Here is a 14,965-nt window from a genome sequence, read left to right as displayed (position 1 = left end):
CAAATTTCTAAAATCGTCATTTTTCATCCAATTGACTTTAAATTTGAACAGGATGTGCATATTACGTCACTGAATTGGGAAAACAACTACTTTTGAGGTCAAAAGGTCAAAGGTCAACTCAAGGTCAAATTTTTAGAATCATCAATCTCAATCTGAAAAATAATTCATTTTCACCCGGTTCACTTGAACTTTGATTAATATTGTGAATTTTAATCTTCATGAAATGGACAATTTGAGATATCCATGGCATCCTTTGGAGGGGGGGGGGTAGATTTTGCAAGTATTGTGCTCTGCACGACATCTTTTTCTTGTTGCATTTCCTGCCTTATTGTACATTTTTTTGGGGTCGGGTGATGAAACCCACAAAATCCTCAGTCAAGTCTAACCGACTTGATCTGATATCTGATCCTTGCTTTGCATTTCCCGCATACACGAAAGGTTCCCACCAAGAACTCAAACGCCTCGGCTGTAATCGTTTGGCCATCCATGCATAGTTGGTTTTAACTGGCCGTACACGCGACAATATCTGTACTGTATATCTCTAAATATCTCTATATAGCTCTGTATCCATCTCTAAATATCTCTACACCCATCTCTACACCCATCTCAAAATATCTCCATGTCCATCTCTAAATATCTCTAAATCACTCTATACCCATCTCAAAATATCTCCATATCCATCTCTATATCCATCTCCAAGTATCTCTATACCCATCTCTAAATATCTCTTAATATGTCCTTATCCAAGTCTAAATATCTCTACATATCTCTATATATATCCATCTCTAAATATCTCCATACCCATCTATAAATATACCTATACCCATCTCTAAATATCTATCTATATACCCATCTCTCACAATCTGTGTATGTGAGCAAACAAAAATATTTCGCCATGCCAAATCCAGCCCAGTACAAACATCTTACCTGGGAGAGACCGGACAAACCGTGGCATGAAATGGAAACAGGGACAAGTAGGACGTCCATCAGGGAATTTTGGGCCTGTAAATGGTAACAGGAAAACGGAACTCACTGAACAACCCTCCCTCACAATTCAGAATAGGAGTCATACGGCCTAACGATATTCCGACCACGCTGGCCGAGCCAACCGTATGCTCTCAACATGATGAAAATATCCCATATCATTGTAATCCACGATAAATCTGGCCTGTGGTTAAGCACGACATACCCTGCAGATCCCAGTCGTAGAGCTCAAACAAGTCTTTGAAGACAAAGTTGCAGAAAAGGTCCAGCTCCTGATTGCAGAAGTTCTGTGGTAAATTCAAAGGTTTTAGAAACTGTACAGAGTTTATCCAGATGTGAACACACAGCAGACTTTTTTTTTAAAGGTCTGCTGCTAATACTGTACATCGTTTGATATCACTGCCTGGACGTTTTCAGCATTACCATTACATCCGAGTGCTACCACCGAGTAGAGTGCATTAGACTCCCTCTTGCTGCTACTGTATCAGCACTGGGTGGTTCCAGAATCAATTTGATCTCCCAAGGCCCCATCCAGAGCAGGTTTATAATTGGAGCTTTATGGGTGGTGAGTAGATCTCATTTGTTTTGTTACTATCTAGACAATAACGTGGGCATGATACCACACATTGAGTGTTATCGCTTTATTTGAAAGGATATTAAGCAAAGCATTTTGAAGGACTCATCCTTTGGACACTTATCAGGCAACAATTCTTTGTAATTTACATCGTCGAAAGTACTGCGACTTCCAGGCAAGTGTGCAAAGGAGAGTCGATCTAAAGATTGCTGGTGCACTGTTTGTTTGATCCATGACCATTTATCATCACGTTTAATGGCGTTTCACTGATGGCAGTCATTTCCGCATAAGAGCACGGTGGTGCTTATTCCCATCCACAATATAGGTGCGATGTTGCATGCTGAAGTCTCAGGTCAATCCTGACATCAAATCTCTGCCAATAAGTAGAATCCTGGAAATTCAAAAACAAAGGCTTCCTCAACAGATTTATCTTGACAGGCTGGGATGTTTTAACAACAAAGGGCATGTCAGGCTCGACGACTAGTGCCCTCCGGGCTCCAAAACATATCGGCAGCAAGCCAACAAAGTCATAAATAATCCGTGGAAATAAAGTGACATTTGATTTTCACAATAAACTACATCCAAACAACGATGTTGCGGGACGAAACCATTTGGCACGGTCAGAATCCTAGGCAGGCAGATTGGACTCGCTCTCACAATGGTGTGGGAAGGCAGAGTATTATCGCGATTTGAAACTCCTTGGTTAGCATGTGTGCTCCCACCTGAGCAAGTAACCTGTTCTGAAATCACAGGTGCAAAATGCAGGTACTGTGATGATTTGTCCATTGTCTACGAAAGTCCTTGTAATTGTCCCCGATCCCTCCAATAAGGTCAGAGATGGGGGATATTAAAATGAACTCCAACCGACCGACGGACCGATCATCCATCCTTCTACTTTTGTGTGAGCCATTTTTTTTTTTTAAACGCTGAACATTTACCTTTCATATTGCAGGTGTCTATTCATCATGAGATTATCTCAATCTGATTAGATCATGACTGTGATTGGCTGAATTATGTTGCCATGGCAACCATCTCAGTAACTTGGCTTGTGTGAACGAAATTTCAAAAACCGTTCAACATTTAGCTTTCGTGACACAGATCTATTCCTCATACTGCCCAAAAGGCAGGAGACCTAGAGTATCAGCTCTTTGTTCAAGTATAAAGTACACCTACATCTCCAGATGTCATTGTCCTGCATGTGACGTGTGTACAAGCTCGTTTGACATCCATCCGAGGGACGGCACCCACATTGATGAATCATCCTGACTGTGAAACACCGTGACGACAGTCTATATAGTCCGGTGGCAGAGCAGCATATTTCTAGTGAACTTTGCAATGTTTGGTAACAATCGTTTTTTGGCTTATTTTGATAGATATTGGTGTCGAGATTAATTTTAGGGTGAGTGGCCACTTGTCACTGCCTTGGCTTTTACAGAATCCAAGATGGCCACCAAATACAATCAAAATATAAATTAGGTTGTAAATCCTGTTCTAAGTACAGCAAAAGGATGATATTGGTGTCTAAATCTATGTTTTAGAGACCAAGGAAGTGGATTATGATGTTATTGGGTCATTTGCTGGCCATCTTGGTAGCACAAATCCAATATCGCCACCAAAAATACCTGAAAAATGCCAAAATCACAAAAAAAAAATCACACTAAAAACTAACATAATCGATTGTGAATGCAGTTGAACAATGATCCTGCTGGTTACACATGTGCTTGACATGTTATATAATCTGATTGTGAAGTAATGATGCCGTTTCGAAGCCACCTGGTGCCACCTACTCAAGACGTAAATATCATAGTGCTTCCAATGTGAAATACACCAATATATCGATAACTTTTAACGATCTTTGTTTTTGTTGTAGGTTCTGATGTGAGTAATGATATAGCTGAAGCAGGAGACAGCAAGGATGCCGAGGAATGCTTCTTCAAGACAGTTTACAACTGTGGGGTTGGGAAGTTGATGCAGTCTTCACGAATCGGCACAATATTGGAAGCTAGTAATCTTCGGCAAGATGATATCAGACTACGAAAAGAACTATCTGATGGATCATCTACTGTTAGATGTCACAAAAATTGTGTATCCAAATATGTATCTCCTTCCACTCTCAATAAATTGGCCAAGCGTATGCCAGAGGAAGAGACAGATGATAACTCCAACGCTGGTTCCAAGCGATTGCGTTCGAGTACCGGTGGAGATGTTTTTGACTTTCAGAAGCACTGTTTGTTCTGCCATGACATAACTCCTTGCATATTACCGAATGAGTATGATCCCAAGGTGCCACAACAGTACAGAGTCCCTGCATCGAGAGTAACCACAGACAAGATGGCTGATGGGGAGACGTACAAGCAGTACCTACTTGACCTTTGTGATAAACGTGGAGATGAACTGGGTAGAATAGTCCGTGACCGTATCATCGGAGCACCATCAGATTTGCACGCTGCAGATGCAATGTATCACTGCCGTTGCAACATGAGTTTCCATCGTGATGCTCAGAGAACTACCACGATCAATAGCAAAGGTAATGCTGATGACCAAGCTTTCGCTGAAACTGTCAAAGTAGTCGGTTATGATCGCTCAAAAGTTTGGAATTCGCTCGATGTTGAAGCAGTATACGCAGACAAGGGTGGATCTGTCATGTCCAGACATGTCCTTGTTGAGAACGTCATCCAACATTTCGCTGAAGATATGTTGGCATTACATTCCCCTGGAGTGGCAACGTTACTAGTGTTCAGGAAGCATGTTGCCACAAATCTCAGGCTTGTGGATGATGATCAGAATGGCGACATGGATGAATGTATCCGGAAAGTTGGCAAGCAGATCATGAAGGAGACCAAGGCAGCTAAGGATGACAATGAGGTTGAGGTTCGACGATTCAGAAGGTCAGCGGGTGTTCAATCATCAAAAGCACAGCAGTTAGCCGGACTCAGAGATGCCAGACTGGGTGGACTTGTGCAAATCATCATTGATAACTTTGATGCTGTGATGCTGTGTGATCAAAGTTATCATTGATAACTTTGATAACTTTGATGCAGTTCCCAAAACTGCCACCTCGAATGTCATTACATGGCAATGCTGGCAGCTCAGTGGAAGACCGAACTTGACCACCTTGAAGGTTTGGATACATCGATCCCTCGCCTAATGAAAGAAGAAATGAAGCACCCTATCCCATGGGAGACACGAGTCGTTGAGTATACGGGACCGAAGAAACCTCCTATGCCATTTACTGCTACAAACCGATTTGCCATGTCAGATGAGTTTGTACAAGCCACAACAATCTCAATTGGCAGAGCCAAAGATTTAGACTTTAACTTCATCAAAGACGTGCTCTTTGAAGCAAACACTCCTGAGTACAACGGGTACAATACACGTCACTGCCGTGAGTCAGGAATGACCCGAGCACCCAAGACAGCTGTGGTATATCTTCCACTCATAAACATGAAGCCAGGGGACCCAACTACTGTCCTAACTTCCATCACCCGAGGATTCGAAGTCACCCGAGCATCCAACCAGGATATTCTCGTTCTCACCTGCGATCAGGCCATATATAAGATTGCCGTTGACATCACATTTCATCAACCAGATCTGCTCACCAACATGGTGGTGATTCTTGGTGGGATGCATTTCCTCATGGATTTTGTGGGTTGAGTTGGCACTCTCATGGCAGACAGCGGCCTGAAAGAGATTCTGATGACGTCCTTCGGCTCCGTCGATAAGATGTTGCAAGGAAAGAAATATCCACAGAATGTTCGGGCACTGAGATTGCTCACAGAGGAGCTGCTTCGACCAGTGTTTGTGAGGGAGAATCTACACCTGACCAGCATGGATGATTTGGAAAAACTACTTGATAAGATCGCCACTCAAAGTCGTAACACAAAGCTGTGGGTGTACAACGTCATCAAACCCACATTTCTAATGATGATGTTTTGTCGGGCGATGCATGAAGGCGACTGGCCACTCCACATCAAAACAGCAGAATCAATGCTGCCATACATGTTCGCAGCCCACAAGTACAACTATGCAAGGTATGGCCTCTACTACGTACGCTCCATGACTTGGTTGGGACCAGATATTCTGGACAAGTTCTGCAGAGGAGAGCAGTCACTACACCACACTGCTGGTGTCTACAACGGACAGTGGAGCGACACGTTTATTGAAACGAACTGGATGAGGAAGGGGCATGGGCCGGGTGGCATCATTGGCAACACAGAAAATCCTCAAACGATAGCGACATGGGTGTACAGTATGGATGCGACCATGACCCTGACTGGTGACCTGAAGAAGATGTCTGGAGCTGACGAGAAGGTACAGCTTAACCACAAGGAGGAATCTACCAGTCGCATTCGTCGAGATGGCAATGATCGTAAATCACTGAAGGCTACTCGAGAGTCATGCATTGACCCATTGGATCCAGCTACCCACGATGCAGGATGTCTGCTCAACATCTCAAATGGTCAACTAGCTCAACGGAATGTTAATGTTGACAAGGCAGTGGAGATTGGAGCTGATCAGCTGATCCAGTTCAAAGCATTATGGCCAGAGGGCTTTTACAGCTCACTCGCAAAACAGGTGACAACCTTCGCCGCAAAGAAGAAACATCTAACAATCGATGATAATCCCGTCATGGATCAAGAGGCTATATACGCTCGGGTGATTGACCTTCTCGTGAGCGAGCGCGATCTCGATCTGGAACAAGTCCTCTCCACAGAGCTAACTGCATATCCGCCCTCGATGTTTCAAGCTGATGGCCAGATGCGAGTGGCAACGGGAAAATCCACACTGAAAAAGAACCTCCAAGTCGAAGTTTCACAACGCCTTATCACAAGGCCAACATCTATGGTGATTGATGTTTCCGCTCTTTTGTGGACATTAGAATGGCCATCCCAAGGAACCGTTGACGCGTTCATTTCGGTGTTCAAGGTCTGGGTCAACGCGCGGCTGCTTGAATCTGATGTCCACCTGTGTTTTGATCGTTATTATGACTACTCTACAAAAAGCAGCACCAGATCAGCTCGAGCCAGTGCTACCCGGGTCCATCAGCTCGAACGGAAAACTCCACTGCCGGCTCGGGACGCAGTACTCAAGAACTCAGCCAATAAAAAACAACTCAACACACTGATTTGCGAATCAATCCTGAGTGATGACAACTTCCTGCAGCATGCGACACAGGACCACCAGTTGGTGGTTACTGGGGAAAACGACACACCTACGCAGGTATCGAAGGGTCATAAGTCGCCTCGTCTAGATCTAGCATCAACACATGAAGAAGCTGACATCCTCCTGACACAACAGGCCATCAATTTGGCAAAATACCATCCAGAATCACGGGTGCGGGTGGTGTGTGATGACACGGATGTGTTCGCGTTACTTGTGTACTACTACTTGAGGGAGAAGCTCCAGTCTTCAATAACTATGCAGTCTCCAATCATTGGTCGGTCTTGCATTGACGTGAAGGAAACCGCTCTTAAACATTCAGCAATCGTACCCGAGCTCTTAGCGCTTCATGCTTTGACTGGTTGTGATTCAGTTGTTGCGACTTATGGAATTGGGAAAACAAAAGCAATTGCGGCCGCTCGAAAAGGCTACTCTCTGGATCAACTTGGTAAACCCTTGGCAAATATCGTTGAAGTCACCGAACAAGCAACAGCTTTCATGGGTGCGTGCTATGGCATTACAACTCCCACCTCTTCGATGACCAAGATCCGCCAGAAACTATGGGCACAGAAGACTGGAAAATCAACAGCAGCACCTAAGCTGTGTAGTTTGCCCCCAACTACAGAAGCGTTTGAGCAGAACGTTCGAAGAGCACACCATCAAGTCGCTCACTGGTACAGTGCCCTGAGTGGGGATCCACCAACTCTCGCTGCAGTGGAACACGGATGGGAAGCTGATGACACTAAGAAGTGTCTCTTCCCTCGTAATATGGAGGACGGGGTACCCTATGCCCCGGAGCACATTCTGAAGCTGGTCAGATGTGGCTGCACATCTGAGCAAGCATGTAGAGGTGGGAGATGTGGATGTATGGGGCGCCAACTTCCGTGCACAATGTTCTGCACCTGCGGTGGTGGTACTGCCTGTTCCAATCCATTCAACATCAATGAGAGTGCAACAGATCATGCCGACATCCCTGATGACAGCGATGAGACAAATGACCGAGCAATGGATGTCGAGGATGAGGACGATGAATAGTTCCGAGATACAAGATATTTTGTCCAGTGGGGTGTTAATTTTGCTTAATTTTTTTTTAGTATAATTTGTATTGACATAGCGTTGAAACATTGAGCAATGTGAAGCTGCCAAATTATTGTATTATTATTATCATTATTATCAATATTATTAATGGGAGTATCATATACTTTAAATGTTTGTCGACTTTTGAGTCACGTGAATGTCATGTCTGAGAGAATTATACAATAAATATTGTCCGATTCTAATTACATTTTGTTCTTATATTTTGCTTGAAATCGATATTGCTTCTAAATTTGTGAATGACTTCAGAATCATAATATACATGTCTATGCTTCACAAAGCACACATATGTACAGAAACTTAACTCAACTGCATTTACAACCGATTACATTAGATTTAGTGTGATTTTGGCATTTTTACAGGTAATTTTGGTGGCCATATTGGATTTATGCCATCAAGATGGCGACCAAATTATCCAATAACATCATAATCCACTTCCTTGGTAACTAAAACATATAGTTAGACACCAATTTCATCATGTTACTGTACTTAGAACAGGAGTTGCAGCCGAAGTTATAGTTTGATTGTATATGGTGGCCATCTTGGATTCTGAAAAAGCCAAGACAGTGACAAGTGGCCACTCAGCCTAAATTTCATCTCGACCCTAAGATCTATCAAAAAAATTGAAAATATGAATGTTACCAAACATTGCAAGGTTCCCTGGCCCAACCACCGGACTAATAGCTGGGTTGCGATTCAAACCCAGGCTAGACCGCATCGAGACGAGTGTGCATATCTCGAGGACATCCTCTCAGCCCTTACACACCCAATTATGTATTCTTTCACATGAGCGATGAATGTCATGGAAGCCATGCTATAACAGTGTAAAAATAAAATTGTGATAATTCAATGAAAACAATAACAGAAGTCAAGACAAGCAAGTAACCAGTGAAGGAAGAATGTGGTCATGCTGCCTCACCTCTGGCATGGCTTCTTCAATGAACAGTACAGTGTAGTCAATGTTGAAGCGAACCACTTTGCACTGTGGTAACTGATTGGATGAAAATAAGAGTTAATCACCAAACAAAGTTCATCCGTTTGGATCCCAAGGTGTAGCTTTCCTTGAAACAACAGATTACAATAACATTACGGTAGATAACTACACTAAATGGGTGTGTGTGTGTGTGTGTGTGTGTGTGTGTGTGTGTGTGTGTGTGTGTGTGTGTGTGTGTGTGTGTGTGTGTGTGTGTGTGTGTGTGTGTGTGTGTCCTCCATAACTCCAAAACTATAAAACCTAGCAGCCTGAAACTTTACATGCTGACTAATAAAACTCCAAGGAAGTGCAAGAGTGAAATTAGGTGTTTATGTTAATTAAAACACTCCTTTTGACGATAATTAACGGCATTATTTAATGATATCCTTCATGAGGCGATCCTCGGCCAACTCGCTCTCTGGGGTCTTTAGGTGTTTCCTGGGTAACTTCGCTGGGGTCTGAAGCCGCCATGTTTTCTGGCCTGCTCAACCATGCCTTGACTTGGAACAGGCCGCAACAATTTATTCACGATAAAGTTTATTTTTCACTTTTCTCACTCATATCAAATGCCTGTTCATTATAGCTACGAATTGGATGCGGTGTGTCGGTCGTGGAATCGTTTAAGGTAAATAAATAAATAATTGGATGTGGTGTGTCAGTCGTGGAATCGTTTAAGGTAAATCTATAATCATAAAAGGGTGTGTGTCTGGTGCGTGTGTGCGTGTGTCTGATGCGTGTGTCTGATGCGTGTGTGTGTGTGTGTCTGATGCGTGTGTGTGTGTGTCTGATGCGTGTGTGTGTGTGTCTGATGCGTGTGTGTGTGTGTGTGTGTGTCTGATGTGTGTGTCTGATGCGTGTGTCTGATGCGTGTGTCTGATGCGTGTGTCTGATGCGTGTGTCTGATGCGTGTGTGTGTGTCTGATGCGTGTGTGTGTGTCTGATGCGTGTGTGTGTGTCTGATGCGTGTGTGTGTGTCTGATGCGTGTGTGTGTGTGTCTGATGCGTGTGTGTGTCTGATGCGTGTGTGTGTGTCTGATGCGTGTGTGTGTGTGTGTGTGTGTGTGTGTGTGTGTGCATATGGAGTTCCAGAATGTAGAATGGAGTCCTCCCAGGGTGGGCTCAAAGTATCCACCTTCATCACGGTAAGGGGTCACAATCCTAAGACCAAGCGGAAGTTTTTTTGTGTACGTGGGGTTCAGAAGGTGGAACGAATCCCTCCCAGGTCTCGAAGTATCCACCGTCGTGTGTGTGTGTGTGTGTGTGTGTGTGTGTGTGTGTGTGTGTGTGTGTGTGTGTGTGTGTGTGTGTGTCTCATTGATTGTTATCTTCATATGAGGTTTCAGAATGTGGAATGGAGTCCTCCCAAGGCAGGCTCAAAGTATCCACCTTCATTTCGGTAAGGGGTCATGATTCCTGGACCAATCTGTGAAGTTTTCTGTTTTCAAAGTTTTGTGTCGAGGGTTCTCTTCAGGATCGTTACTGAGCACAGGACGACTTCCAACTGTAGTTCGATTGCACTTATATTCCCAGGGATGGTTTTTAGTTTCCCTGTGAGGTTCTTCATAATCACTGGAACAACTTTGGCATTCTTCATCTTCCAGGATATTTTGACTTCATGCTTGTGGTCTTGGTAAATCAGCATTTTCTTGATTTCTGCATCGTTTGTCCAAAATCATTGGTATTAACACCTCAATTACCAATGCCTTTTTCTCTTTTTTTGCACCTACGTATGATATCTGATCACAATGCTTTGTTTTCGATGTTCACGCCCGATGGGATCATAAGGTCGTACGTGAGCGGTACTTCAATGTTTTCAGTGATTGCTTTTGGTTCATTTTCCCACAAATTTTCTGGAACTGGAATGTCAAAGTTTTTGCAGATGTGACAGCAGATTACTTTACAAACTCTGTTGTGTCGTTGTGTGTTCAGCTGTTCTGACATTTTGTATGTTAATTGCCGGAATCCTTTGGATTTTGGCAATTATGTTGGTCGGTTGTGTGTGTCATTCTGTCTGTCTGTTTGTGTGTTTGTTTACCCTGTAGCAGCCACACTGTTTCAGCGATCATGACCAAACTGGGTACAGATGTCGGCCGTGGCCCAACTAAGACACTTGTCATTTTTGGTGAATGTAGGTCAAAGGTCAAGGTCAACGAAACACCGAAATTCTTATTTTCGCAATAACGTCCGCTAAAATGGTCGTATCGACTTCAAACCAAATCCAAAACGTGCATCGTCCAATACTGCATCCAACCATATGTCAAATTAGGCTGTCACACCAACACCCTTCTTAGCGGTCGGGTCAAAACATTCAAATTGCGATAAAAATGCCATTTCAAGTCCGATTGACTTCCAAGTTATGATCATGACCAAACTAAGTGCTATAACTCATTAAACAGTAGCACTATCGACTTATAAGAACCAAATTGATTTCCCGGTTTTTGTTTTTTCAGAGATCATGGAGATATGACAAAGTTATTCTGGCAATTCCTTGCTCAACGAGCAATTTCATTTTTTTGTTTCTCATTTTCGGTGATTAAGCGTCACATATCATTCTCTTTGATAACCCCACTTCCACCCCTGACCTGTCTTTTTTCTTCCCCCCCCCTCTCTCACTCTGTCCCCCCCTCATAAAATGCAGCACTCTCCTCCCACACCTCTCTCTTTGTCTCTGTCTCTGTCTCCCCCCCCCCTTAGCAAGGTGACGGGTTGTATTTGCAAGCATATATATTGTTGCAGACCCGGGGTCAGGAGGAAAGCTTCCTTGGGTTCCCACAAGACTCTCCAGAATCACAGGCCGTCTTACACGAATAACTCGCATAATAACTAAATCTCCACGCACACGTGGCGGGTCGCTAATCGACCGGGAATGCCAATAACTCGACCACGTGACTTCGGGTCCTCCATCTAATGAATACCGGTTACCTAATGGTCACATGATCTATTTACCAGGGGACACGCCCTGAAGGGACAAGGGACAACGCCTTGTTCAAACCGGATCACCTTACCGGATCAGATGCAGCCGAGCGTAACTGCCCAAGGACGTACTGGCAAGAAAAAGAGATCATTGGGGGATAACGTTCCGGCTAGGCTAGGATATGGACCATGCTCGACCAATGAAAGAAAGGATGAAAATGAGCTGGGAACATTTCTACACAAGCATTTATTTACAATCAAGCGAGGAAAGGTATGTGGCAGAGTGAATGGGGTTTATTATTATGCACAGCAGAGATAGCAATGAATTTGGTAGGTGCGACAAAAGGCAAGCAATTTACAAAAGCAGACAAAAAGAGCAGACTTATCCCGTTTGAACTTCCACAATCTTAACTTATACTACGACAGGCGCCATCACACACACAAACACACAAACCCGAGGAAGATTACATTGGCAGAAAGAGAGAGAGCAGACGAGGACTAACAGCCTCACAATACCGAGCATGGTCGGCCGACCAATGCAACCCAGTACGCTTTGGAGGAGGTAGGAGGGAGAAATACTGGTGTCTAAGGTGTGGGAGTGGGAGGTGTTGTGTGGTGTAATGTGGGGGGGTGCGGTGTCGTGCCAGAGGAAACTGTGGTTGCGAATCTGCAATGGATGATCTTTTGTGCGTCCAGAGGGGCCGAGATAGAGGGGTGGAGAGAGAGAGAGAGAGAGAGAATATGAGAGAGAGAGAGAGAGAGAGAGAGAGAGAGAGAGAGAGAGAGAGAGAGAGAGAGAGAGAGAGAGAGAGAGAGAGAGAAGATGCGTGAGGTAAAAGATTCCAAGCCTAGTCGTGCAAAGGTCTGTGAGTGTAGCCTGTACCTCTGTGGGACGCACCGCTTGAGTGTTCCTCCCTTAAGAGTCGACACGTTATCGCATACTTAATCACTTTGCCGGGGCTCGTGGCAGCGTGTGCTCCGCACTGGTCCCAGAATGTCTGTCGCACACCAACCCCCGAGTGTAAATGCAGCGACGGGCAGATAAAGAGAAGTGGTGAAGAAGGTGGAGCAGAGAGGCGAAGGAGAGGGCGAGGAAAACAGACGAAGACGAGGGCGAGGCAGGCAGGCGAAAGAGAGGGCGGACGGTTTCGCAATCCGCCTGTTATATGCCCTGGGTGAAGGGTGGGGTGACAACCCAAAGCGACATGCCATGACCCAAATTGTGCTTCCCTTTTGGGCCACGGAGGACATAGCCCTGCCCTGCCAGGGTCCTGGGGCCAGAAGCGGTCTCATTCGCACACCCGGCCCGACACGGCCCAGAGTCCCAGACCCCCCCCCCCGCAATGACCCCTGACCCTCGCTGCCAGTCTTCCGATGTTCTGGCGACTGGACGAGGGTCATGTCGGTCCCACGTGCCCATTCAGGGCATCCCCGGAGAGATGCGGTTGGTGCTGTTCGCGTGCTTGGCTTGTCCCTGCATCACACGTGGCCTGTGTCGCCCCTGTTTGGTGGCAAATTATATCGATGCAGAGGTACGAGGAGGCGTGGCAATATTTTTACCATGTGTGGGAGGTGTTTTTGGTTGTGGTGGTGAGTTTTTGGTGAGCGAAGGGTGAGAAAGGTGAGATTCCATTGTAAATTGGCGCACAGATTTGAATGAAATAATAGCACGTGATGAGTTTGCATGGAACGAGTTGTGTTTATGGTGGAGGGAGTTTGGTGGTTCCAAGCCACGGGAGGCATTGTGGTGTGCTTATTATTCATCGCATATTGCATGGCGTGTGTGCTTGCTTGCTTGCTTGCTTGTGCCATGGTTAAAAGGAAAGGGTTGGAGTGGACATCAGAATTGGAGATAGAGATAGTTAATAGACCTAGCTCTTAGACCCACGCAACACACTTCGTCCCGTTAACCCACTAGATATGAGGGAAAGGTCTAACTGCACGGAGACGAATGAAATAACTGCCTGGGGGTCCATTGCTTTAGAGGTATGCGGTTTTATAGAACCGCAAATATATATATATATATATATATATATATATATATATATATATATATATATATATATATATATATATATATATATATATATATATATATATATATATATATATGCTCCAATTTTTGACATCATGGTCTGCCATGGGTCATGACAGATGTAATTTTTTAGGTTTGCTATTGTGCATTTTCATGATTCGCTCAGGTGTGAGCCAATCAGAAAATGGGAAGAAACCGCGTTAAGTCTCTCACCACGAAGAGAGTGGCTTGAGTGCAGTGATGGCCGAGGTCAAATATATTAAATGCTTGGTATACTTGTTGCAGTATTTATCTTTACAAGCCATTTGTATCGTGTTTGAATACGAGTATATATTGAGGGAAAAGAAGGAGAGGGGGAAGAGGATGATTGTTCAGCAAAAATCTCATACAATATAACCTGAGCAGAAAGGGGTGAAGGGAAGAAGAATCCGACTCTGCTCTGGATCGTTTGTGTATCAAGAAAAACAAATAGATGTCAAGCGCGAGTGGGGTGCATGTGCTACGCCCCCACTGTTCTCATTACAACAAACACAACTAACCCCGACCCCCCCCTCCCAAAACCCCCAGCCCATCTCATTCTATTCCCCATGGGACCGGTGCCATCCTTGAAAGATTTGGTCGCTATCAATTAGTGGTTAATTAGATTACCTTTCCCCTTATTCCAACCCCCCCCCCAAAAAAAAATTAAAGCTAATAACTTCAGTTTCTCGTCACTAATTCCGAACCCACCCCTCCTCCACAACCCTCCCTCCGATCCATGTGGCCTACAGTATCCCTACCAAGTTTGGTGGCGAATACTCAAGCCATTACATAGATTCCCTATCCCCCTTATTCCAAATCCCCTCCCCCATAAAAAATCCATAAAAGCTCATAACTCAATTTTATCCCCCATTATGTAAGGCACGTTTGGTAACAGTGCGACCCATCGAGCTTCCATGAATAACCGGACCCGGATATAGAGAACTCCCCCCCCCCTTCAACACCTCCCCTTACTACCCCACCCCCATGTTACTCCCCATTATGTGTACTACATTTGGTTGCAATCACATTTGCATTTGGTTGCAGTTACAAATTCTCCCCGTTCCCCATCCCTAAAATCGCCCCCACACTCCCCCCATTTTAACTGCCAAGTTTGGTGGCCCCACAATGTTCCGTTCCCAGGATATACAAGATATAAGGGAACGGACAGACACAGTAAAATGGAATGTGACAATAGGCGAAGCTTTGTGAG

General features: G+C 44.6%; 1 protein-coding gene across 3 annotated transcripts in view; it reads right to left on the bottom strand.

Moving 5' to 3' along the window:
- The window catches only part of DROSHA (drosha ribonuclease III), a 91,888-nt gene that overhangs the window by 52,569 nt on the left and 24,354 nt on the right, over positions 1–14,965 (bottom strand). For all 3 annotated transcript variants that reach the window (XM_085889863.1, XM_085889862.1, XM_085889861.1), the window contains exons 10-12: positions 8,733–8,804; positions 1,190–1,271; positions 928–1,002 (exon numbers count right to left, since the gene is read on the bottom strand). In XM_085889863.1, the coding sequence (XP_085745989.1) occupies positions 928–1,002; positions 1,190–1,271; positions 8,733–8,804 (229 nt within the window). The remainder of the gene's footprint in view (positions 1–927; positions 1,003–1,189; positions 1,272–8,732; positions 8,805–14,965) is intronic.

The sequence above is a fragment of the Eptatretus burgeri genome, chromosome 7 (assembly GCF_056783735.1).
Source record: "Eptatretus burgeri isolate ZD-2024b chromosome 7, Ebu_testis_v1, whole genome shotgun sequence".
NCBI lineage: Eukaryota > Metazoa > Chordata > Myxini > Myxiniformes > Myxinidae > Eptatretus > Eptatretus burgeri.
This window is presented reverse-complemented; position numbering and strand designations above follow the sequence as displayed.